We start from the raw sequence: 27,698 nt of genomic DNA, 5'->3' as shown, positions 1-27,698 counted from the left end.
CATATTTTTAATCCCATCCTACAGCTCATCGGATTTGACGGTCATCGAAATGGAGGCTGCTGACGGCGTCAGAATGAAAATTGCCTTCGGCTATATGGCACCGCCTGACGAGGCTCGTTGGCTTGCGGCTGCCTCCCACAGAACATTTCCCCACTAACACTCCCATCCTGCTTCGAACCATCTGTAAACATGTTTGCCATGCCCTGTTTAAAAAGGTTGCGCAATGCCCACTCCTCTCTTGAGGGAATAAGAATGGAAGAAGTACCGCTCGGACCCAGCGAAGGTGTACATTGTTCAAGTATCATAGGGATGGGCTCTGAATTTCAAAGAATACTAGAGTGTCCGTAGCTTAAGTCTAGCTTGTGAGCGGAACACCTTAATTTGGTTGCGGCGCATACAGCGGCGATGGATTACTAAAGGGATTGCTAACTGTTTAAAAATTATAAAAGTCTATAAAATATAAGAGGTGAAATAGCAAAGGTATTTTAAAGCATCTTAATTATGTGTAAATGTAATATTTAATTTCGGTAGCACAAGCCTTTTTGTTAAAAATTAAATTTTTTTGTTTATTATTTATCACTTTTTTGCACGAATTTTGATTTTTAACGTTATATATAATAGATGAGTAGGCACTAATATTGACTAAGAACTGCTGTTTGAATTCCTATATTAGCCTACTCTCCAGTGCAGCAACAATTTATAAAACATAAACACATAAACACTAACATAAAAGTTATAACGCATGAGTATCTAGAAGCATATGGTGATGTTTTTTTATTACTTATCGGTTGATATTTAACAGAGACAATGCATTAAAAGAAAAAAAGTAATTAAAGTGACCACAATGTATAATTTTTTCATTTAATAGTACAAAAAATAGTTATTTGTATATGCGCTTGTATTATAGCTTAATGTCTAATAAAATCACATTTACGCGCGTTGTCCTGTGGCGACTTCACTAAAAAGTGGATAATTAGGTATAAAAAAGTATACAATATAAAAAACTTATGAAATACTAAATTGATTATTATAACGGAAGTCGATGACTGTAATATACAAACATGGATACAAACTCAATGCACGCGTATAGCCACACAAAAGTTAACGGTGAATACCCATACTAAAACTTTAATTTCTAAGATAAACTCACCAAGTAACATTTGTACACATACAAACACACATGTGCTGGTGTCAGTGCAATGCTAAATACGTGCACGCGTACACCCAACACCGGGGGCGTATGAGCAACTACCCACATCTTCTATGGCAAGCAATCAAAATCGTCGCTGGAAATGCCAGCCAATGGGAATGCTGTATATTTCTTTCCAGCACCAAAAGTTGACTTCGTTGCATATAAAAGCACGTATCCTTTTGCAGTCAGCATCATTCAAACAAGTGTGCTGCTACAACACAGTTGCAATATCTAAACAAAAACAGCATCCAATTCACTCATTCAGATTAACAACAAGTGACGACGGTTACTTTTGAATAACCTTAGTGAAACTCACACAACTACAAACACAAACAAAATCAACAGGTGCGTAGAGATTGGAATATGATATTTGGAAGGAAACTGATAAAAGTGTTTTTGAAATACATGTTGCGGTACTTTTACTGCATCAAAAATTAAATAATAAATAAACACGAAAAAATAGCGAATTAGTTCAGCACATAAAGTGAGTGATTTAGAGAGAAATATATGTATTCATAAAAGAAGTTTCTAAAAACATAAATTTTGTGTTTGCATTATTAAACAAAAATTAACGCAGAGCTTCTTGTAACTTAAAATTAGGAAATTCGTTTAAAAAAATATTTCAGTGGATATTCGCAAATGTGTGTAAAAAATAATAATAAATTTATGTGTAGGCTTATCGTTGGAGAAACGTAGTATTTTAACAGAAAAAAATAATAAAAACAGTACAAGATATACTCCTGAAAGGAGTATATTTGTATATAGTTGTATATAGTTAGTTATGTTTTGGAAACTTTGAAAAAAAGGGCTTGTTAGACTAAGCTAGGTTAGGTTAGGTGTCCTGTGGGGCACACTCAAGCTCATAGTCCATTGTGATGCCGCGTAGGGAGCTTTCCCTATTTCTCCTAAAACCAGTATGTGCTTTTCAAAAATTTTAGAATATCATCTATTTCTGTAGAACTGAGAATAGTAAATCTCCGTCTGGATAGAGCAGGACAATGGCACAGAAGGTGCAAGATTGTCTCTTCCTCTTCAAGACAACTTCTACAGAAGTCATGTGCTTGCACACCCATCCTTTGGGCGTGCCTAACTATTAGGCAGTGCCCCGTTATGACCGAAATCAGTGTGCTAAGACTGTGTTTATTTTGGCTTAGATTCTGTGCGTTTAGCACAGTCGGCCACTGTTGACGGCGATTTTGCAGGTGGTTTCATTACGCCATATTTCGTTTTCTTTCCTTATGATTTCTTCAAGGATGAGTACCTTACATGTTTGTAAGGGTACGCCTATGTCATAGGCTATTTGCTCTTCGGTCAATTTGGTACCGAGTCTCGCTAGTTCATCGGGTCTACAGTTATCCTCGATGTCGCGATGGCCAGGAACCCATATTATCCCTAAGGGAAATGACTCAGCCTTCTCATGAAGTTATGTGCGTCATTTAATGGCTACCTTGGAGATTGTCGACTGTTTTGTGGACGCCGCCTGGCTGTCCATGAAAATGTATATGTCATTTCCAGATACCGCATCACACTGTACCAGTGTCGCGGCTTTCGTTATTGCCATCAGTTCAGCCTAAAAGACACTACCTTAGTCGGGGAGCCGAAAACTGGAGGAGATCCGCAGATGCTCGGAGCATACACCTCCGCCCACTCTGGCTTCTAGCTTTGAGCCATCTGTGTATACATGGATAGACTCGCCGTGTCTTAAATCATCCCGTTTCCACTCTTCCCTTGAGGGTAGGAGGGTCGTGAACGTTGTAATGGCAAATGTATGCGGGAGTGCATAGGCCATCAATCCGAAGTGCCAGCCAGGATTTTTCCGTGAACGTAGCTCTTACTTAGAGTGTTCAGCCGTATTGCCGCACTACGCGCGACATATTTTGCCTGCAGATCTACCGGCAAGAAGTTTAATGTCGCATATAATGCTTTCGATGGCTAGGCTAGAAATCTAAAATTCTTCTGGAAGCAAATATTTCTAAAAAAAAATTATTTTCTAAAATTTTAAATAATTCATTAATTCAATTTCTAAAATTTTTTTCCAAAAATATGTTTCCAAATTTTTCATCTATTAAAAATAGGTTTTGTATAACTAAGCTAGAATTTTGAATTCTTTTGGAAACAGAGTTTCTCATAATTTTTTCGAATTTTTTTTTAATATTATTAGATTTATTATTTTTATATTGAAATCTACGAAAAGATAGGGCTTATAAAATCAGTCTTGAAATTTCGGATTCTTGCGGAAACAAATTTTCTTATAATTTTGTCCAAAAATTTTGTTTCTATAATTATTAGACTAACTCCTGAAGAAGAATCAAACATATGTAGTTATTTTTATATTGTAAAATTAGGCTAGAAATTTAGAATTCTTCCGAAAACAAATTTTTCTAAAAAATTAATTTTCTATAGTAAATAAATTTTTAATTAATTAAATTTTAAATTCTAAAAAAATTTTTCCAAAGAAAACGTTTCAAAATTTTTCATCTCTATTTTTTATATGCATAATTTTATGAAAATCTAGTATTTTTAATTGAAAAAATATATATAGAAGCACTAAATATATTATTAGGTAAACTCTTTGCTATTTTAATATTTGGGCCTCAGAAAAAATACGTATTTTTTTAATTTCTTTCTAAAATTTTGTTTTTTAATTTTCTTAAAAAAAAATTATATAATTATATTATTAGGCAAGCGTTTCGTTATATTAATATTTGCCCTTAAGAAAAAAACGATGCTAGAAAGTTATAAAAATTATATATCATTTTTCTTAAAAAAAATATTCTAAATTTTTCCAAAATTTTAAAATTTTTTCCAATTTTACTTAATTTTTTTTGTTTTTGTGTAAGGTTTTGAAAATTTTTTATAGGTTTGAAACATTGTTTTTGATTTTGCGGCTGTGAACTAGACTGTTTAAAAAAAAATCACTGAACTAGAAATTTTAAAATGTATTATGGTTATGGAATATTTCTTAAAAAAACAAACAACAAATGTTTGTATTACTTTGAAATTGTTTGGCGCTGTGAAAAACTGATTTTTTCAAAACTAGACCATGTAATTATACATTTTGAAACAATTGCTGCTATAAAATTTTTCTGCAACTCAAAATAGAAACATACTGTTCTGCATTTTTTTTTTGTATGGTTTTGAAAATTTTGGCTTCAAAACTAAATCAAAAAATATTTATTATTATTTATTAGAATAATATAAAATATTACACTAACTTAAAAACAAAAAAAAAAGAGCACACTAGCTGCATGGGCCTTCGGTGCTAAAAAAAAAAAAAATTTATTTTCCTAGTTTTTGGAAGACTTCACACCAGTTCAAAAGATTACATCAATCGTAGCTATACCTACAATTTTCAAACAAATGAAAAAATTAAAAAAAAAAAACAAACACAAGCTTTTCAAAATTCGGTTATAATAATTCAATAATTTGAAATAGTTATGTCCATTATTTTTAGTAAATGTAAAACAGCACCTTGGACATGAGTTATGAGTTCATAATTCCTTTTCCAATTTCTAAATTATAGAAGTAGTTTTTCTAAAGGCGGTCGCCATTCGACAGGCTATGGCAAATCTTCGCATGCATTTCTCCCATCAAAAAGCTGTTCATAAAACTCATCTGGCGTTTGCGGTAGCCTAAAATTGTAGGTCCTTCCATTTCTGCAAGATGCCCACCAAAAAATAGGAGGAGAATCTCAGTCGCCGGACTCATATATGTATATATAGCAATGCATAATAAGTATTATACGGGCATATCAGACAGTTTTGAATGTAACATAGATATAAGTTAACCCCCTAAAAATGTAGTATTAATTAAGCTGTATTTTAAAATTCGCTAACCCAAAAGCCCAGGACGGAGAATCGCGTCATCAGTGCATAGTAACTATTCACCTCAAAATTTGTAACACCTAACAATGTACGCACCAGGAAAATTTACATTTTTGGCCTTATTGACAAGCAAAGTCAACAAGTTGAGAATCAGCAGATTGCCATGCAGGATATGCTGTTGGTAGTGCAAATATAAGCTTCACGAAACGTAGTTGCTTTTATTGCGGATGTAATCACTAATGCAATCTGTGTTATATGATTTTATGCAGGTGTTCTAATCAGCTACTTTACATACTATATATACATACAATTATCATAATCGCACATGTGCTTAATTGTATATCTGCATTGCAATACCCGTTGCACATGCGAATCCCCTCGAAACGTGACAAATACCCACGAGCTGCCAAACAAATTTTTTCTGTCAACGCGCATTCTACTTTAAGCCTTTTTTCGGCAATTCCTACACGCGCCGTATTACATGCATACGCTGTGGGTGTATTTATACTTTTACAACCAAGAATGCGTAGATGTGTGAGCAATCGAACAAAAGATCGCACAGTTAATGGAATTCAATTGGGAAGGTGTGCAATGTGAAAACTGGCATATTTGAAGCGAAGCTTACGCATTTAGCGAGGGTAGTGAAAACTAAAGCATTATACCGGGAATAATGAGAGTTTTGATTCCGCGGAAACGCTGCTTGCTTTCTCTTTAACTTCCCTCCGCCATTTATTTCTCTGATTTTTGCAAAGTCATAGTTGCCAACTTGGCGCTTTAAACACTAGATTTAATGTATTTTGAAAATTAAAACGGCAAAATGAAGTGATTTAGCGCCTATGAATTTCTCATTGGTGGTTAAAAACATGAAATAATTCGAAACATTTCCTCTTCCTTCAGAAATTTGGTTCACGTTAAGTCATATAAAGGCTCAACTGGTTTGAATTCATTTGAAAATGTGACAAATTTGACATTTCGGCTCTTTTCATTGTCATATTGAAATGCAGAATTGAAGCCAATTTTTTTCGCCTAGAATCTTTATGAATTAACAAGTTTTATGTTATTCAATGTTTAGTTTCGTTAAATACGAACTATGAAAAAGTATTCTTTGATGTAAACAATTTTGTGTTTTCTGTGTACTTTTTTTTGGTGAAGAAACTCAGAAGTTGCTACTACTACAGATATGCTACTCTCTCGCTTTTTCTGTTCTTCTTCACACGCTCTATTTTATAAATGAACAATTTTGGCAGAGAACTGTCGCAGCGAGTCACGCAATAGTGACATCCAGGAGTAATGCTACTATTTATCGCTCTTTTGTCACCTATCCGTTTTCCACTTAAGATCCAAGGATGATAGATTACCAGGTTTGGCCAATCAGCTGTGGTAAAAAAAAAAAAAAATCAAACTTTACGCCGTGGACTCGGCATCAGAATTCTGCCTGCTCTTTTCCTCGTATTGACACACTCGCCCAATCAGTCATTGTTCAGACGGCAACGAAGCAACATGAAGGAAGACTGTATTAATTTTTTTCAAATATTATCAACACTGTCTCATCAAGACACAAACCGCTGTCATGACGCTGGTGACGGCAGCCAATCAGCTGATTCTTTAGAATTCGCTGGGGGCCGGTTAACGGTCTGGTTTTGGCCACGCCTTCTGAATTCTTTTCACCATGCCTGAACTCTGCATCGCCCCTTTGCTTACGAACAATTTGGCATAACAGGGATTTTGGTGAACACTTTCAAGTATATTTTTTTTTATAAAATGACAGTTATCGAATAAATACTAAGCAGACAGATATTTCTGTGAAATTTCCGCTGCATAAATAATGTTCTTCACCAATATACTCATATTATACTCATTATTGATTATTAATCAGTATGCAGGGATATTGAAAGTTGTACAATTTGCAACATACAATAATTTCTCAAGCAGCTTCGTTTTAGTAGTGTGGCCCGAGTGAATTCACTTTTTCGTTTAGTAATTAAATAAGTGTTCAACTGGCTACCTAGTTCTCTTCTTTATCAGATGTTCCTTAAGTCAAGGAACCTTAACGTATAAGCTTGTAAAGTCCCGCTTGCCAAGGGTGGATCAGAGGGAACCTCCAAGACTATCAAAACCATCTCTCTCATTAATTGTATCAGTTCGAACCGAACACTATGTGTATGAAATTAAAAGGAAGAAACCAAATAAACGTTCGAGTCTCCTCTGCGGTAGCGGTCCGAAGGACAATAAGGTGGAATTAACTCAGCATAGGTATATCTACTTGCCGGCTGTCCTGCTTTCACGAGATCTAGTTTCACACATCTTAGTTCTTAGTTTCAACTACGCCTGAGGAGCTATCAGTCTTGGATATTAGTCGCCTGTGCAAATTTCCTACTAGTACACATCATATCTTCATCCCTAATACCTAACGGGCCAACCATCTAACCTAATGCAATGGCATCTGCGAAAATTTAAAAAAACGGGTATTTATCTCGGTTTCGATCAAACTTCTCTAACAAAGCTTCTCATGAATCCCAACTGCTGTTCGGGTGTGGGATAAAACTGCAGGACCCTGTAGTGGTAGGAAAACATCAATATTTCCACCACAAATTTGAGAGGCTCAGCCTTGATTTGTCTGAAATATTTTTGCGCTACGCCACTAATATTAACTATAGCATAATTTCTCTCTAGCTTAGAGTCGGAGAATTTTTGAAAACTAAAAATATTAAAAAAATTACTTCATATGAAAAATTACGATTCTTTTAAGTAAATATATATTATATAATCCGAGCATTTGCTCCACAATTTATCTGCTCCTTGGCAGCATTCATTAACAGCTGTTAGTAAATTCATCTCAACTAGCTTTTAGACTTAAGAAGATCCGCAAAGTATACAGTACAAAGCTCGCAATAACTATAACTAAGCAACCGTTAATAATACGCTAATACGCCGCAAAGTGTGCGTTTTAAGCTTTTCATCCTACACCTTTCACAAATTAACAGCAGTGCCTTAAGGGCACAATTCAGAGCACACTTTATTAAGATTATTAAAAAATGTAAGTTCTTTTCCGCATACTGTTATTATCACCTGGTTCCTTTTACTTAGCTTACGTTGATCCACTTCCTATTTATATCACTTATGCCGTGTTGTGCAACAACAAATTGATAGAAGTTTTGTGTGATATAGTCATGATGGTAATTTTTATCTATTATCCCGTTATCCTGTCGTCTTAATGATGAGATAAGTTACTGCAAGACGAGCACGCACACTTACAAATACTTGCATGCGTATACATACACACATTTATCCAAGCATTTCACTTCACTTGATTTGCCAGCTGTCAACAGAGCACAATTTAGTTGTTTCCTGTTATGGAAGAGACTTAACCCTCCGATGTTCGGTGCCTTATGATGCGGTAAGTGCATCATAAGGGTCTGGCCAGACCCATACAAATAATGTAAGCAATACGGTTTTAAAAATAATTTTATTTATTTATTTGAACGGATTAGTATTAATTACGAAGCGCAATTGGGTTTACAACTATATAGTTGCATGGAATGTTCATTAAGACATATGGGACGATTACATTTGCTGCAGTTATAACGAGTTTTACGTCGCTTTTTAGAAGAAGAAGCAGCACGATGGTAGCACGATGACCGTGTTGAAGCAACTTGAGCATATGATTGTTGCTGTGCTGCATCTGATGTCGATGGACAAAATTCCGGTACCTAAAAGTAGCGAAATAATTTATTTTAAATTAGTAAATATGAATACATGCATCTTTATACGCGGAGATATATGTAGGCGTGTATATAATTCATACTCACCTTGATATTGAAAAGATTCATTGCTTGTCTTATATGAGCAAACCTCCTACTAATGGGTTAGTCGCCCGTTTCGTTATATGTGGGATAACTAGCTGCCGTGCCAATTCAATGATAAATGAGCGCCTCTTATCACTCTGCTTTGCCGAATTCAGCTCGTCATAGATGATGAATGAAGCCAAACCGGCAATATCAAGCATATTATAAAACATTCCCAGTGACCAACGGTTTGTCGAGCGTTTGCATGAATAGCCAGTCAACATTTGATCCATTGTATCTACCCCCGCTTTAAATTTGATCTGGCTTGAATCCTTTCAATGGATCGGTGCTTTGACGGTAATGGGCAGTGGGTAACATAATTACTGGGTTTTTCGGCTTTGCCATATACGAGCACAGAGCGATAATTATTGTGATAACAAAATAAAGTGCTTTTAACATCACGCTTCGGGTTAAGCAATTCATGCGGAATGAAGGTCTTATTTTTTCTTACGGTACCGACGAAAGCCACTCTACGATCCATCAACATTTCTGCCAAGTTGTATGTTGAAAAAAAATTGTCAGCATAAACAGTCCTACCGCTGTCCATATAATTTTCCATCAATTTCATGACGACCCGTTCACCTTGATTCGTTTCTCGCTGGCCACCTGGTGGTTTTCCGATATAAATTATACCTTTTAAAGGGTAGTTTGAAACAGAGTCACAAATCCACCACACTTCATGCCATATTTTACCGGCTTACTCGGAATATATTGGCTGAATCGAGTGCGCCCACGATATGGAAATAACTGTTCATCGACGGTTACATGACAATCCGGAGTGTATGCTTTCTCTAAATTGGCCATCAGCATGAGCCATACATCGTCCAGGGCAGCAGATTTGCTTTGCTTCAACCTCTCAGCACGAGTGCCACTGTAATCGCAACGGATGAAAGTAGTCAAGCTCTTGAACCGATTCAATGACATAGTGGCCTTATAAATTGGCATATTGTAACTGGTCCACAATTCTTTCGCTGACTGAGAATTCGAGTGGAACACATCAGCAATAAGTAGCATTCCAAAAAATTCATACATTTCATCTTCGTTAGTCATTACCCAAGAACGCTGTTTATTACTGAGATGCTTTTCATTCCATAGACGGAACGCTTCAACGGCTTTTCTGTTGGTTTCCCGCACAATGATACTTACGATTTCAGGAGACAGCAATGGCTTGAAAAGAGCTTTATGACGCGGTGACGCTCCTCGTAGTGGCCCTTTACGAGTAAAAGTTGTAACATTGTGACAACGAGGCCTTCCAGGTGGTGGAGGATTTGAATTCCACATCTCACCATCTTTCGACCTGTATATAAGGCCCTGGGTAATAGAAGTGCTGCATGATTGCATTGTGGTTGAAGCCTGAAGGGCGATAGCTTCTCTATACAAATCCTCAATACCATCATGGTTTTCATCCAGAACAGCCTCTAACTCGATTTCCTCTTCTATATCTGATGCTTCACCGAAGTCATCTTAATCTGGAAAATATTCATCATATTCTACGTCGCCACTTGTTTCAAATAGATCGGACTCCTGTCCCATAATTTCTTCAATTTGTGCCTGAAGTCGCTGACGTCTTCCGGACTCACATTTGCTGCACTTAGCTTACGAAGCAAACGCGTCTTCACATCAACTTCATCCATATTTACCAGTTCCATTTTATTTAAAAAAACACTTTCCACTAATTAAAAAACACGTGTTTACTTTAATTTTCAAATGTCAACTAAAAAATTATCTCTGCCGCTGCCTCCGCTAACAGTTTAGTTGTTTACACCTAACGGTTAACCAATTTACATGAGAAGCTTATATGGGTCTGCACAGACCCATGTGAGCTTTATTAACGAAATTAGTTTAAAGTTATTATTTTTACAACAAATATAGCAAAAATCTTAATTTTGCTACTTCATTGTGTTTAGCACACTACATTTAAGGAAGTCATGGACTAAGAAGCCTCAGATATTAAAAATAAAAGATCTACATACATTTAAAGATCGAATGGGTCTGGCCAGACCCATATGAACATCGGAGGGTTAAATACTGTAGCAGCATAGTTGCTGTAAGCCATACAAGAAAACTCTGTGCTATTAGTAGTCCGGTAATGGCTAGATTTTCACTAGTTGAAAAACAGGAACTGTGTAACGATAGACACGGGGCGCGAATTGTGGTACCGCTACTTTGCTGTCAGCGAATTTGACAAAATCGCTGTATGTTTGATATCACATTTGAGCAATTTATTCGTGTGTTGTTTATGTAATTCTACGCATTTTCACATTTTTCTCATGCAACAGTACCAGTGTGATGTCGCGTCTTTGTGATGGGGTCAATCTTGTATTCTATTATTCTTGAAATTGTGTTCAAATGTCTTTTGCACATATAGGGTGGGCCATGTAAAATTTGCTTTTTGAATCGGCTATAAAAAAACTAGTAAATATTTTTTCAAACTTTTTTTTATTTTGAAGATAGAACATTGTCATTTCTGAATGAAAAATAATATCGTTCAAATGACTGCAAATGACAATGGCTTTACAGTAGGCCATTCCATCAACCCAATTTTTAAGCACATTTTCGATTGTTTGGGTTCCAATTTCATGAATGGCAACTTCGATTTCGTGTTTTAAAGCATCAATCGTCTCTCGATGGTTCGCATAGCATTTAGACTTAACGGTTCCCCACAAAAAATAGTCCAACGGGCTTAAATCACAGCTCCGAGGCGGCCCATTGATATCGGAATTTCGGCTGATTATTCGGTTTTCAAAAACGGTAGCCAAAAGTTCGAGTGTAACTTTGGCAGTGTGACAAGTTGCACCGTCCTGTTGAAACCAAATGTCGTCCATGTCATCCTCTTCAATTTTTGGAAACAAAAACTCGTTGAGCATGTCACGGTAACGCTCGCCATTTACTGTAACCGCGGAAGAAGAAGAAGACTCACCACTTTGGAAATAAGTTTTCAATATTTCCCAACTTTGTTCAAGCGTATAGCGTCCCATTTCATAAATGTCAAACCTTTAAGTAAATTATGAACACATTTGACATGTCATTTGTGTTACCATTCTCCAAAAAAATAGGTGGTTCAAAAACCAAACGCTATATGGCACACCCTGTATTTACTATAGGAAGTTCATCGATGCATTTTTGTGTATTTTTTAGTAAATGAATTAACAGATTCTTGCGGACTATGTTAAGCTAAGAAAATACCTAACGTGGTTGATTAAAATGGCATATGGCTACGAAATATCAGCACTTAAAGAATTGAAAAACAACGTTAATTCCGCACATGCCATAGTATTCGCACCAATTCCAACGTTTAAACCTTTAAGCTGGCGGAGATATATGTAAGGCATATTAAACTGAAATTTATTAACAAGTGGAGGACAATCAGTAGTCCCAGCAATGATACTGACAAACAACAAATGAACACGGCAGGATGGATCTTCTGCTTTCAAGTAATTTTGAGCCAATCAATAAACATCAAGATCCTTACGACGGCGAAGAAACTAAAAACCCTCTTAAGCCGATTAGAAAGACATGTTAGAAGAGACTTAAAAGTCATGCTCTAGACGAATGGGTTTATGCATGATTACCGTTCGGTGCAGCCCGGGTTCGAAACCTGCAGCAGGCATGAAACACATCAAATAATATAAGAGGCTTTTTCTAATAGCGGATGCCCTTCAGCAGCGTTTTGCTGCATAGGCAAGCCACCGAGAGTATTTCTGCCATAAAAAAGCCTATCATAAAAAGCATTCAACAAGGACGAACGTGCCAATATGTACATATATACTTTGCACCTGGAAATATACTTTTTATAAGAGGAATACCATCGAAAGCCTAACCCCGTCAGTGTGCGACTTTTACCCGAACTTAACCTCCTACCGTCCTACCAGTCCCCCCGGCACTACTGTTAAGTATTTCGTTGAGAAACGGTTTGAGCGCTAGCCTCTACGTTCATTTCCGCCCTGATGCAATACGTCAGAAGTAGAATTTGCTTGTAACCACTCACTGTTTTAATCATTTGATGAGAGAGCCACCCCTGCTGTATCAGTATTCGCCCACCCGCAATGTCCCTATCTATACCATAGAAAAGTGAGTTTCTATGTCTGATATCGTCAGTTTGCCTGCATTTTCGTGTTTGATGGCTTACATGTTTTCTTGGCGTTCGCGTCTTCGCCTTGCCTGCTCACTGTACCGAAGTTCCTGCATTATTTCGGTAGCCACATGCTGTCGTTCCATGCATCGTTGCTCTTCAACATTAGTGACACACGATTTTCGGACGTGACGCTACAGCCGATATTATCTTCTAGTGTTTTACAAAGTCTTCTGAAACGGGGACATAAGAAAAGCACATGTTCCACATTTTCGTCGATGCCTGGCTCGCACTGCTCGCAGTATGGAGTCTCTTCATGCCCAAAGCGATGAAGGTATGCTTTAAAAGATCCATGAACACTAAGGATTTGGGAAAGGTGGTAATCGGCTTCCCCGTGCTTTCTTCCAAACCATTCTTCCACTTGCCCTTTGTTGAACTTTCCCATCTTGTCTTCGACTGGTCACTGCGCAGTTTTACCATTTTCAAGTGCTCACTGGGATCGCATTGGTTTTCACCTGCAAATAGTGAGGCCTTCATCCTGCGTTTACCGAGTGCAAGTTTTTCAGTGTCACTACTGCATACACACTATATACGTTGACACTGATTTGTATTGCACATACGAATGCATGTACGTTTTTACGCTAGAAAGTATGCTTGTTGCATTCGCAAGCACTCTTCCTCCACACTAACTGGCATAGGTTTATAGGTATAAATTTATACATACATATATGTATACATAGCCACACGTGTATACATGCAGACATATGTACACCGGGAAAAGCCTTCATTTGATGGATCATTTGCACTTTGATGTGTTGGCACTTGCTACATTCGCAGTTAATACAATACAAACATAGACGCACATGTGTAAGGGCCACACAAGCACACAACTAAGCTTCCTGTGCTGCATACATATGACCTCACACATTGACGTGCGTAGTTACTTATGATTTCATTTATGCATCTTCTGTTGATGTTCTTACTTAAATATAGAGCTTAACGATATCCTTGTGTTGTTTTGTTGTTGTTGTTGTTGTTGTTAATGGTGACAATAACTTCACCATTGGCCCTAGAGTGAAAGTCTTAGCTGATGAAACGAAAAATTAGTTTATCTACTTCTGCAAACTGTCGGAAAAATTGTAATAATCTGGCATTGGCATTCCCTGGGCCAGTAAAGTTGCTTGGATAGAAAGGATGAGATCAGATACATCAGCATCTCATTAGTTAAGAACCAATACAATAGTTTGCATTAGCGCTCTAGTGTATTATAATTTTACTCACATAACGATTGTTGTATTAATAGCCGTGCGAGATCGATAAAGAGGACCACAAAATATCACAAGGCTTTCTTCAACCTTCAACCCACTTTTCATAGACCGATTTGTGGATTGCCTTCCCCATCTTATGCGATTTCTCCTTTATCGCCTCAATCGCCTCAAAATGCTTTACCTAAAGCTATGATTTGGAAACAGACAACAAAGTCACAGGGCATGCCAGATATAAAGAAGCTTACGGAATGTCTTTAAGGTGGTGTTTGTTCAAACAGTCAAAGTTGCATGATGAGGTGTATGACCCGATGCATTGTCGTGTTGAAGAAATCCCAAGTTGCTTCTGCACAAATCCGTCCTCTTATGTGAAACATTTTGCCACAGGGTTTTTTACCAGGTTTGGTCATCCGCTACGGTGCTCAGGCCGTTGCAGACTGCGCAGCTGTGACCAATTCTAGGAGACTCCAATGCACCTTCTCCTTGAATGAAGCGCTATAGCACGGATAATGTTGAGACATTTCGCCCAATTGCAGCCAAAAGAAAGGCACATACGCTCAGTCCAACTCAGCACTAGCTTAAGTTTAATAAGGGAACTGGGTCTGAATGAAGTACTCAGACGAGTAGGGGCCATAAAAGACCATAGGGTCGGAGTGCAAACCTCAAATCTATCTAATCTAATCTAGAGTAACTTCAGTTTCCACGTCATAGGGGACTCGGCAGCAGAATTTTAGTCGCTAATTTCACACACTCGTCCAATTAGTCATAGTTCAGGCGACAAAAAAGTAACATGAGTAGAGATTGTGATGATTTTTTTTTTATAAAACGCCAATACAATCTCAGTTTTTTCGTAAACAAACCGCTCTTACGTCAGATTCGCTAAGAGCCGGTTCATGGTCTGATCTTGGCCACACTTCTATAAATTCTTTCACCAAGCCACAAATGCTTCAATACGCTCACATTACTCTTATTTACTGTTTGGTCTGAAAGAAGAAACTCGGCGTGTACCACACAGCAGCAATAAAAGAAAGTGGTCTGAAAATCTAAGCGTTGTATTCATGTTGTTTTGGCTTTTGTTTTTTGACTTGTCTGAGACGCCTCATGTTGATAGTGATGTTACTTACCTCGAATTTAAAAAGCAGTTAGCAGTCACTTTACTATGGTCCTTTCTACGACAGCCTGGGGCAGTGCTCCAACCTAAATCCTATAACACCTCTGGTTGGCTCTAGATATCTGCCCGTTAGAGGTCTCATAATAGTATCAAACCTTTATGTAGTGAGACTTGGGGTGTGCCAGTCTGCTACTTCAACAATTTCTCCTACCTACCCAGCAGTCACTTTTGCTGCCACAAATCGGCACCAGGAACTGATGTCTGAATTCTGACTGTTAGCCTCGGTATAAAATAGAAAGACCCAAATTACTAAAACGCACGAATAACTGAAATTGTTCAGAACCAAATAGTCCGTTGTTTATAAAAGCGAACGTATTCGATTGATCGATGGTTGGTCGATGATTTTTAGGGCCGCTTATTTTTAAGCCATTTCTATGCAAGAACTTGTAACTAGTCTTATTCTATGAGTATTCCTAATTGTCTCTTCTTTAAGACTATTAAATAAAATAAAAAGTAATTGTTTCCACATTTTTTGACTTGGGCGTTCACTTTTGTTTTGTTTTTAAGAGGAGGAAGCATCGAAAGCCTGTACCCCGTCAGTGTAGGAGTTTAACCCAAAGTAAACCTCCTACCGTCAATGTACCGATCCCCTCCCGGTACAGCAGTTAAGTAAATCGTCGGGAAGGCGGTTGAGCACTAGGCTCTACGTCAGTTACTCTTCACATGCAGTCCGTCATATACATTGTTGTATGTACAAACTTTAATCTTCCCCTAGTTTCGTTTATTCCCGAAGGAAACCACCTCAGTTGGGCCTGTCCACCCCCTCCCATCATACTTGTAACACTTCGACTTTAGAGTCCGTTTCTGCGTGCTTCAATGCATGTTGCATATCGCTGATTGTCAACGAAATTTTATCAAGACATCATGATGTCGACTATATTTCCTGGTACTATCGGATCTTGTGATGGTTGGATGTGGTCAATGCATGTATGTATGTGCGTATGGTTATGAGATGGCCATTATTCAAATCGCAGCTTTACAATGATTTTAAAACAAATGAAATCAAAAGGAAACTGCCATCACTACAACTATAAAATACAATTTGAAAGAGTGCAATGTTCCTGAGGTATGATATATCACACTGGCTGGTGACCGCCGTTTCACTGGCATATAAAAATAAATACTTTTAAAATATTTAGCATTAAACTTTTGAAAGGAAAGGGAAATCAGTTGAAATTGTTTTTATTTCAATGCATATATAATATATTTTTATATTATACGGCAATTCCATTAGCACTTGAAATAAAAATAAGTGGCAACACCATTATAAAATACTTCTTATTTAAAATGTTCAATCATAATTTGCGTAATACCCAGATTCCGGCGGCCGCCGTAGCCGAATGGGTTGGTGCGTGACTACCATTTGGAATTCACAGAGAGAACGTAGGTTCGAATCTCGGTGAAAACACCAAAATTAAGAAAAACATTTTTCTAATAGCGGTCGCCCCTCGGCAGGCAATGGCAAACCTTCGAGTGTATTTTTGCCATGAAAAAGCTCCTCATAAAAATATCTGCCGTTCGGAGTCGGCTTAAAACTGTAGGTCCCTCCATTTGTGGAACAACATCACGCACACCACAAATAGGAGGAGGAGCTCGGCCAACCACACAAAAAGGGTGTACGCGCCAATTATATATATATATGGGGCATTCTTCGCCAACCGGACACCCCCATCTGCCCAGAACAGTTTTTATAAAAAAAATTTTTCCCTATGCCGAAATAAAAGCTTATGTCATGTACTTTAATTTGTCATGTGGCACTTTTTAAATATTCAAGATGGACCTACTTTTCTAAAGGGATTAATGCATCGATCTCTTCTCGATTTTCCCGACATTTTTTAGGCGATAATAGTTCTGAAAAGAACTGTTTGACAGGTATTAGATATTAATTTATTCTTTCAGAATTTTTTATAATAATCTCCAGACAGTTTAACGATTAAGACATATACAGAACTTGTGCTGTCAATAAAACTGTTAAACAATGTTTTACGAAGTTTAGCGATATCGACAACAGATGCGATAATAGTTCTAAAAAGAACTGTTTGACAGATTTATTTTTAATAGTTTATTCGTTTAAACTTTTCTATAATTTGTTCAAATTATTTCTGTACCGTTTGACATGTGAAATACATCAAGAACTAGTGCTGTTAATGAAACAGTCGAACGTTGCACCAGAATCTCTCTCTCTACTTTTCTTAACAAACTACTTCATTTTTTTTGGTGTTTTCCAACATATTTGTCAATATTCGTCGTCCATCTTGAATATTTAAAAAGTGCCACATGACAAATTAAAGTACATGACATAAGCTTTTATTTCGGCATAGGGAAAAATTTTTTTTATATATATATAAATAATACTTAATTCAACTGCACTATTGGTTACAATTTGCGCCTTAAGAGTTAGGTGGCAACGCGAATAACGAATAATTTGATTAAAGCTTTGTTCATGATGCCACATATCACATTTTTGATTAAATTATATTTTTGATTTAAATTTTTATTTTAAATTAACGCCATTAAAAAAATTTTGTGGGAGTAAAGCTATATTTACTTTTACATCGATAAATTTATATACAGGGTTGGCCATATTAAACTGACCCATGTGATTATTAAAAAAATATGGAAAAAGAAACATTTTTTTGTGTTTCATTGTGAAAAACATTTAATTTAGTTCAAGGAGATTCGTTTACATCACTTTTTGAATATGATATCGCGCAAGTGGTCGCCCTTAGCTCGTATAGCGTAATGTGCCTGTTTTTCGGCGTTTTCCATAGTTTTGGCCAGCGTCTCGGCCGATATGGCGGCTATTTCCCGTCGGATATTGGCCTTAAGTGCGCCTAGTGTCTTTGGCTTGTTGACGTAAACCTTAGATTTCAAATAGCCCCAAAGAAAAAAGTCCGGTGGCGTCAAATCCGGTGATCGTGGCGGCCAGTCAAAATCGCCGCTTTTTGATATCAAACGGCCAGGGAACAAAGTCTTCAATAAGTTGACGGTGGCTCGTGCTGTGTGTGGTGGTGCGCCATCTTGCTGAAACCAGAAGTGCTCCATACCATTTTCACGAACAATCGGCATCACAAAATCGGTTATCATGGCCCGATAACGCTCTTGATTGACGGTCAATGGTTGGTGTTGACCATTTTCAAAGAAGAACGGCCCAATGACCATATCAGCGCAAATGCCACACCAGACTGTAACTTTTTGGTCGTGGAGAGGTACCTCTTCAATAATTTGAGGGTTTTCAGTGGCGTAGAAACGGCAATTTACGGTTCCGTTCAAGGAGAAATGGGCCTCATCACTCATAATGATTTGATGCCAAAAATCCTCATCAGTTTGGGCCATTCGGACGACAAAATTGGCATATTCCAAGCGACGAGGCTTATCGGCCGGCAACAGTTGTTGATTTAGTTGTATTTTGTACGGGAATATCCCCAAATCTAAACGAATGATACGTCGTAGAGTGGTCCGAGGGATGTCCAACTGAGCAGAACGACGATTACCTGACGTTTGCGGCGATGACTCGATACTGGCTCGTACGGCCGCGATATTTTCGTTAGATCGTCTTGGCCGCTTTTTATTTGGACGTCGGGTATTAGCCACAGTGCCGGAAGACAAAAATCTTTTGTGCATTTGCTTGATTGCGTTCTTTGACGGCGCACTTTTCACTTTTTTTTTTCTCCACGCACGTTGCGTTTTTACAATCGAGAAGGAATTTTGAATGTACAGCTGAACAATTTCAGCGCATTCTATTGGGGTGTACTGTTTCATGGTATAAATCTCCTTCGACTGACGCTTCCAACGCGGTATGTCATTAGCTGATCTGAAATTACAGTAAAAAGTTATAGGGTTACTCAATGGGTCAGTTTAATATGGCCAACCCTGTACATACTATACTTCTATGTATATTATTTTATACTAAATATATTTTTTTAACAATTTCTCAATTTCCGAAAAAATAAATGGCAGCACCAGCCATTCAAGTTTGCTTAAACATTTTTTTATAATATACATACCTATTACTTATTATTCAACTTATTTTTAAAATATGCTATGACTGAATTAATATTGTGCTAAAATAAGTTTTCCAATATTGTAAATATTAATTAACAGAATTAAGAACTAAAATTTAAATTAAAAAATAATCCAAATCCGTATCCAACAAAATTATTTTGAAATAAATGATGGTTGGTATTATTTTTCTTCTTTTTCAAATAATTGCTGTCTTCGTTTTGAATCTACTTATGTTTTTTTCAATTTCTATATTGAACTTTTTGACTTAAAAAACAATGACAACATACACCTTAGATGTCGTATACTTATTCCACTTTATTTAATACACTTTGTTTCATTATAAAAATTGATTTGTTTTTTATACATCTTTAAAGTTTCACCCCAATAACTTCTTTCTTCTTATTATTTAAAATTTTTCTTATTTTATCACAATATTTGTACTCAGATTTAAACAAAAAAAAATTTACATACATACATATCTATGTAAATAATTGGCATCCAATCCCTTTTATTTCAAACTTAAACACGAAGGGGAACATATCGAAAAGTTTCACTTCAACCATTATTTATTCCCAGAAGGAAATAAGAAAATTTTAATATGAAAGCTTGACATGGTACAACCAAAGTTAGCTCCTTTCGCATGACATTTGATGAAGTTGGCAATGGGGTGCAAGAAAAATAATACGCTTGTTGCGCATTTTAAACGCTGTGGAAACAATTGGAAAGAAAACTAAGCTAAAAGTATTCTGTGGTACAATTAGTATTGATAACATAAGGAAAATATAGGAATAAACTTAAAAAGAACAGGAGAAATAGTTTCTGACGAAACAGATAGAATGTAAGATACTGCGAATTCTCTTCTATGAATATTAAGCAAAAACATGAATTTAAACATCACCATGCAGCAGTGAAGTGAACTACGCGCATATGGAGTTTAAAGCTAACTTCACCGGCTACTTTGCGATGGTAGTCAATTTGGTACTAGTTTGCAATTGGTTACACTGAATACGATTAGGTTGAGCTGACAAGCCAAGACAGCGTCCTAGTATTACCAGAATACTACACCACGACACTTTCATTTCATACACCAGGAGCAATGGGTTCTTTGATGAGTTGAAGTAAGAACTTTTCTGCTATAGTATGTATGTATGTCGATAACCCACTTCAGAGACGCTTTCGCTATCCTTTGCTGAGCAACTTGTACTTATTATTATTAGATAGGGGATAATAAATCGAATTCCTTGAATGCTCTGCCAAAAGCCTCTAGACCATGCAGACGTCTAAGAAGTAGCCTATCGAGTTCCGGACATGCACAGATCACGTATTCCACGTAGTCCTTATATAACTCTTGCTGGCTGCATTATTTATTTCTTGTGGACACCAATTTGAAGGCGTGAGCTGTCAACAAGCAGATCACGGTGTAGATGCTTTACTAGAAGCTTTGAGTCTTCCAGCTGTGGTCACTTTAACAGGATTATTATCGAGTTGAAACAAACCTAATGCGATGTGTAGGTATTTCTACAGATAAAATACTGTATGAATAAAATTGAGGCTTTCATGGCATTTTAGTCCCTCAACTCATCACAGTAGCTCATCCAAATCCAGTTGCTTTAAAAAAAATTTAAGATAGAGCTGGGCTGGGCTGAGCTGAGGTATATACTTTTCTTCTGGCTACATCTGGCCGAGATGTCTCAACCTTCTCCACGCTATAGCTTCACATTCAAGAAGAAAGTGTGTTGGAGTCTCTGGTGATTGGCTACAGAAACGACAGAAGGCACAGGATCATATCCCACTTGCGTCCAGATGACTGCCAGTCAATCTTTACTAGATATACCATCTGCGGTTACAGCGGCCCAAACCGTTGCCTGTGGCTGGTGCTGCCTTCTGGTGGCCAATCGATGACTCAAACTCTCGTATGAACGGTCGGTCAAATAAACCCTATCGTTTTTGGAGTTTACGAAATGCTCAATTTGAAAAATTTTCTCGTCAGAAAACACAATGTTGGGAAATTGCCCACTTTCGGCCAAGCGAAGCAACTTCTTCGCTCTCTCAAATCAGACTTGTTGCTGCTTTGGTGTGAGATCATGCCCCCTTTGGATCTTGTAGGGCTTGACTTTAAGATAATTTTTCAGTATGCGGCGGATGCTACGGTCAGATATTTTCAGTTCTTTCGCCATTTGAGTGGCACGTCGTCGGGGATTTCGCTCAAGTCGCTTCTTCACTTTAGAACCGTTTCACGTGACGTTGCAGTCTTTTAATGACCACCTCCATGACGTTTCGTGATGCTACCAGTATCATTGTAACGAGTAAAGGTGCGATAAACAAAAACTTTACTTACTTCAAGGTGCTTGAGCTCACGAACAATGACTGGCTGTGATTTTCCAGCCAAATATAATGCAATCACACTATTAGGTTTGAAATTCATTACTGATTTTCTTTTTTCGCGTTTACTCTCTGCAAAATGCTTCTGTGCGCTTGCAAACAATATTCTGGACTGCCATTTACCCAACTAATAGATAGCTGATGCCCGTGCATCTGCTGCGCGAGCAGTCTGAAGTAGGTTACACTTCGAGTGCCAGATCCTGTAAACCAAGAAATTAACTATACAAACTCAGCAAACAACCGCCGAGATTTTTGAGGGCCACCTTGTGGAGTGCGATGTGATTTATAGAAGACTGGTAGAGAAAAATCGAGTTTTAGACTGGAACTCCATATTCTTAAATGGCATTTTTATATCGGTCGCCTGCAATTGACAATGGCGAGCCCTTCGGATGCATTTCTGCCAACAAAAAGCTCCTCACTAAAAACCAGCTGATATTTGTCTGTCTGATTATGTAGACATTAATTACAGTGCACTCGCGATAACTCGAACTAATTAAAACAGGCGCTGGTCGATTTATCGAATTTGTTCGACTTATCAATTGAGTGTGCTATGTTAAAAAAACAGTCATCGATATCGATTTTTTTCAATTAAATTTATTTATTTATTTACATATGGATATGAACATGAATATGTTTAAAATAATTAATTCGTTTCAATATTTTTCATCAAATATTTGGCAGTCTTTGTGTCAGTTACACAAAAAAAGTCAGCTTTAACAGAAAAGTTAGGCCGAAAAGAAAGCTGTAATGTGTGTTTGTCTTTTTTTGCCTGCAGCAATGTTGAATATGGCTTTTTCACGCAGCAATTGAAGAGTGTTAACCTTTGCGGGGCTTACTTGTTCAGTTGTGGCCCAATGAATTACCTTATTGATAGAGCTAACTGCCTCCTCAGATGATATCCGCTCACATGTCTCAGTTATGTTGTTAAACTCAGACTCAGAATCACTAGTTTCAATTATTTCTTCTGTGTCAGTAAATTCGGCACCATCATTCCATTTGTTAACATCATGAAGCGTAAATTCGACCTGTAAATTATGTTTTTCATAAAGACGTAAAAGTTTTAAAACATATATTCCAGTCAGAATACCTGTGGGGCTAAATTGTTAAGCTTATTAAGAATAGAGTCTGTTACTATCTGGTTTTCTTCCAACAATTGTTTTTTTAAAACGCTCAATGGAATATTATCTTCATCAGAGTCGCCTAAGTTATCAAAACTCAAAATGTTTTTCCAACATTTGGATACAGTTTCCTTTTCTAACCGACTCCAAGCTGCATCTAATAAAGTTACTGAATCTCTTAAATTAATTTTTTTCATAGATTCGGTTATATCGCAATTATTGTTGAAAATGGAAGCCAGTAGAAAATTTCTGTAGTATAGTTTCGTTATACGAATTACATTTTGGTCCATTGGCTGGATCAATGGTGTCACATTCGGCGGCATAAACATAGTTAAAATTAAACCATCCTCGGACTTTAATTCGATTTCGTTGGGATGTGATGGGGCATTATCAATTAAAAGAAGAGCCTTCTCAGGTAGTCCCCCCTCTTTCAAATATTTTCTTACCTAAATATTAGAGTCATTTAACTTGGTTAAAAAAATTGTTTTAATGAATCTGGTTTTTACCTGCGGCACGAACGAATTATGAAACCAGTCTTTGAAAATCGCCGAAGTCATCCAGGCTGATTTGGAATTTTTGTACTCCACCGGACAGTTAAAATTTTTGAAAACACGAGGATTTCTTGCTTTGCCAATAACGAGAAGTTTAAGCTTATGGTTGCCGGTAGCCTTAGTGCATGCCATAAATGTAAAACGCTGCTTTTCAGACTTTCTTCCCGGTGCTTGTTTTTCCGACAACGAAACATAAGTTTTCTCAGGAAGAAGTTTCCAGTACAATCCGGACTCGTCGGCGTTATAGATTTGGTCGGCACATATCTCCATTTCCTTTATTTTTTCTTGTAAAGCCATTTTGAAAGGGTCTACCAGCTCTGGCTGTGATGACAGTTTTTCTCCAGAAATTTTTAACAAGCGTACTCCATAACGTTTCTTAAAGTTTTGAAGCCACCCGTCACTGGCAAAAAATGTAGAATTTTCCCCACACAACTGGGTATGAAAAGCTTTCGCTTTTTCTTTCAAGATGAGTCCACTTATTGGGTAATTTTTTTTTTCTTTGGGACAGAAACCATTTGTATAAAGCGGCTTCCATTTTAGGAAACTCAGAAGCTTTTAAAGTTCTCCACTTCCCAGGACCCAAAAACGTGTTGTTTACTGCTTTTAAAATTGCCTTATCTTTCTTTTTTATAAGACTTATGGTGGACTTGGCTACCCCATATTCCTTCGCTAGAGAAGTAACACTACGTCCACGTTTAATTTTGTTAAGGACTTCAGCCCTCTCTTTTAATGTTAAACACTTCAACCTTTTACGATCCATTACTCACATGCACTGATACACTACAAATGACAAATTTAAAGCAATTTGGTCAATGCAAGATGTTGTTCCCAGAAAACTAACGGGATATTAACGTCGAAATATTCATATGGACAATACACTAGTATACATATAATTTATATACATATACTATTACATATGTATGTATGTACAAAATGTACATGTTTGAAAAGAATGTGTGTACAAATAAATTTGTTTTTTTGTTCGAGTTATAGCGCTTTAATATTGTTCGAGTTACAAACTAGTCAATAGGGAAAAAAATGTGTTCGAGTTAGCACGTCGTTCGACTTAGCGGCTATTCGAGTTACCGCGAGTGCACTGTATATCAGGTGTTTTTTAAGAGCATCGGAAATTAAAATGATAATAAATAAATAATTAGCGCGTACATCCTTGGTTGGATGTTTAGCCGAGCTTCTCCTCCTATTTGTGTTGTGCGCGTCGATGTTGTTCGACAAATGGACACCAAACGGCAGATATTTTTTATGAGGAGCTTCTACACTCGGAAGTTTGCCATTGCCTGTCGAGTGGCGACCGTTATTAGAACAAACTTGTTCTTAATTTTGGTGTTTCGCCGAGATTCGAACCTACGTACTCCGAATGGTTGTCACGCACCAACCTATTCGGCTACGCCGGCCGCCTTAAAATGATAATACAAAGCAGAAATACTGTTGGAGTACATTTTTTTTTATTATAATGTGATAGATAATTTCCTGGCATTTATTTTTTCCACGTAGACGAAGGATAAAGGCTAACAAGTTCAGAACGACGATGAATCGAGATTTCAGCGTCTTCTTCAACACTTCGCTCTATGGACTTCGCGAAGAATTTTTTTTTCAAAGTAAATTTCCACAATTTGAAAGCAATTTTCTGGTGTTAAACGATTAATGATGAATTGTCAAACCTTACTCTACATAAATGTCAACGCAGTTCGTCATTCTCAGCTGTCAGACCAAGTTATCAATATCTATGGTTCTCATGCAGCTAAAAAAAAACACCCGGTACATACATACGTATAATATATATCTCTGAATTTTGGACAAATCAACTAAAGTGGATTTTACCTCACAAAATTCAGATTTATCAAGAATTAATTAAGTAATTTATTGCACTGTTTTAAGATAGTTATTTAAGCTACTGCTATAAATGATTAATTGTTAAATATCTCGAGTAAAGCTAGCAATTTAATATCAAATAGATAAAAGTGCTAAGTTGACTTAAGTTTTGTTTTATCAAAAATATGCAGATAATAAGGATATCTTCTATAAATATATTCATGTACTTGTATAACTTAAGAAGTGAAGGCGCTTTACAATTTTTTTCTTTCGCACTACAAAAAATGTAGAAAAAAATGTAATTAAAATGTAAAAAATGTAAAAAAATTTCTCTCTCTTTACCTTCTTCCAGCATGTCAAGCCAAATGATCGCCATTCTCTGTTTCGCCACCTTTCTGATCGCTGCTGCGCATTCCAGCACCGCCATGGCTGTGCTACCATTCTGCCAGTCGGGTATGGTGGAAGATATGCCACCACACATTCAGAAGGTCTGCTCCGCACTCAACAATTCGGAGCAGTTGGCTACAGCGCTCAAATCGTATCTGAATAGTGAGGCTGCAGGTAAAATAGGAAATTTCGATTGAAATTAATTTGCACATCAGATTATTATAATTATTTTTCATACAAATAAATAAATAAAATTTACACATACATACATACACTGCTAATTATTTGTATTGCTATTATTTTGCTTACTCTCTCACCCAACAGCCATGCTGACCGATCAGGCGCCACTGAAACGTTCCGATGTTGATCATGTTTTCTTGCGTTTCGGCAAGAGGCGTTAATTTCGAAACATTACCGACGACCACCTCGAAACACAAAACCAACAACAATCGACCGTTTGGAGTACTCTTTGATTTGCAACAACAATAATAGTCATTATCATCTAACACTCACACGCATTCAAGCACGACCGCCATGTGAATAACCAACAAAGCCGAAAGACCCGATAGATTATACGATATAATAAAATTTAATAAAAAATATAACCATTTATTGAATTTTATTAATTTTTATGTACAAAAATACTTAATCAAAGCATGAATATCCTTATAAAATAAGTAGATATGTGTGGCATAATTTTATGACAACTCAAATCATTGCAACTAAAAACATTTTCAAATAAATATAAAAAAAAAACTAAAAATGTTGCAAAGCCCAAAATTTATATAATTATTTTGTATGTATGTGCAATACAAATTGTCAAGTTGATCTCTTTATATTCTCATTTTTCTTTACATCTGGAATATATACTTATATGCGCATGCAAACCGTAAATGCATGAAATCTTGTAAAAAAAAAAACAACAAAAAAATTAAAAACACAATGTTTTTTAAAACCAATTGTTGTTTTAGTTGGCTTGTATAATTCTTGTTAGGCAAAACAAAAAAAAAACACAAAAGGCCAAAACCACAAACAATTCTTATTGTACATTTGATAAAAAATATTGACTATAAATTATTTAAATAAGTACCACGAGGGAGCGGAGACGTTGCAGCAAACATCAATAAATGAACAAATAATAAAACATATAAATATTTCTACGCACTATGAAAAGGTATCAGATATAAATATTTACTAAAAACAATTTTTACATTTAACATAGTATGAGTGCATAAATAAAGAATATATTATGTGCACATACATATAAATGCAAACAAATATAAAATTTGTAAATGTAATTTATTTCAAAGCATCAAAAATATGTATAAAAAATTCAATGCAGACCCGCAACTAAAGATGTATTTTGCAGCACTTACAAAAATATTAAAAACTTATGGTTTTCAATAAAGAAATTTATTTCCTCTCAAATATTACAAAAAACAAAAAAAAAACAAGTATTTGAAAAACTTCTTATACTTTTGCTTCAAAATGGTATTTTGTACAATATAACTTTTATTTATTTATAATTACCTATAAATTTATAAATAACTGGTGCGTTAACCGTCTAAGCAATTTTGGGCCAATCGACACCAGCTAAATGCACCAAATGAATTCAAGTCCTTCTCCAGCTGATATTTCCAACACAAAAGAGACCTTCCCACTCCTCTACTGCCACCAGCAGGAGCCGCATCGAACACTTTCAGAGCTGGAACGTTTGTATTCCAAGCGAGCCGCTGGAACTTTATCGCTGCACTATGTCTTAGTCTCTGGAAAGTTCATTGTTCTATCGTCTCCGATATTCGCCGTCCCGAATGTTCAAGGGTCTAAAAATCTTCTGCAGAATCTTTCTCTGAATCTTTAGTTAGTCAAGGAAGAAAGGAGATAAGTATCAGAGGAAGAGAGAGGAAAGAATAAAGGCAGAGATAAAGGTAGTCCTGTGAGAATTTTCCAGATTCTTTGGTAAGTCTGTAAATATCCTCTAGTTTTTTTCTCACGAAATCGGAACCCAAAACTCGCAGCCTTGCTCTAGCAGAGGCAGGACACTCACAAAGAAAGT

General features: G+C 36.6%; 1 protein-coding gene across 1 annotated transcript; it reads left to right on the top strand.

The window, feature by feature from the left end:
* Positions 1-1,398: 1,398 nt before the first annotated feature.
* Positions 1,399-26,597, top strand: LOC129252895 (dromyosuppressin). Its single transcript, XM_054891049.1, has 3 exons — positions 1,399-1,537; positions 25,608-25,816; positions 25,967-26,597. Exons 2-3 carry the CDS (start codon positions 25,609-25,611, stop codon positions 26,041-26,043), a joined length of 285 nt encoding a protein of 94 aa, XP_054747024.1. The 5' UTR covers positions 1,399-1,537; position 25,608; the 3' UTR covers positions 26,044-26,597.
* Positions 26,598-27,698: the final 1,101 nt, after the last annotated feature.

The sequence above is a fragment of the Anastrepha obliqua genome, chromosome 1 (assembly GCF_027943255.1).
Source record: "Anastrepha obliqua isolate idAnaObli1 chromosome 1, idAnaObli1_1.0, whole genome shotgun sequence".
Taxonomy (NCBI): domain Eukaryota; kingdom Metazoa; phylum Arthropoda; class Insecta; order Diptera; family Tephritidae; genus Anastrepha; species Anastrepha obliqua.
Note: the sequence above shows the minus strand (reverse complement) of the source record. Positions and strands in the feature narration are given on the sequence as shown.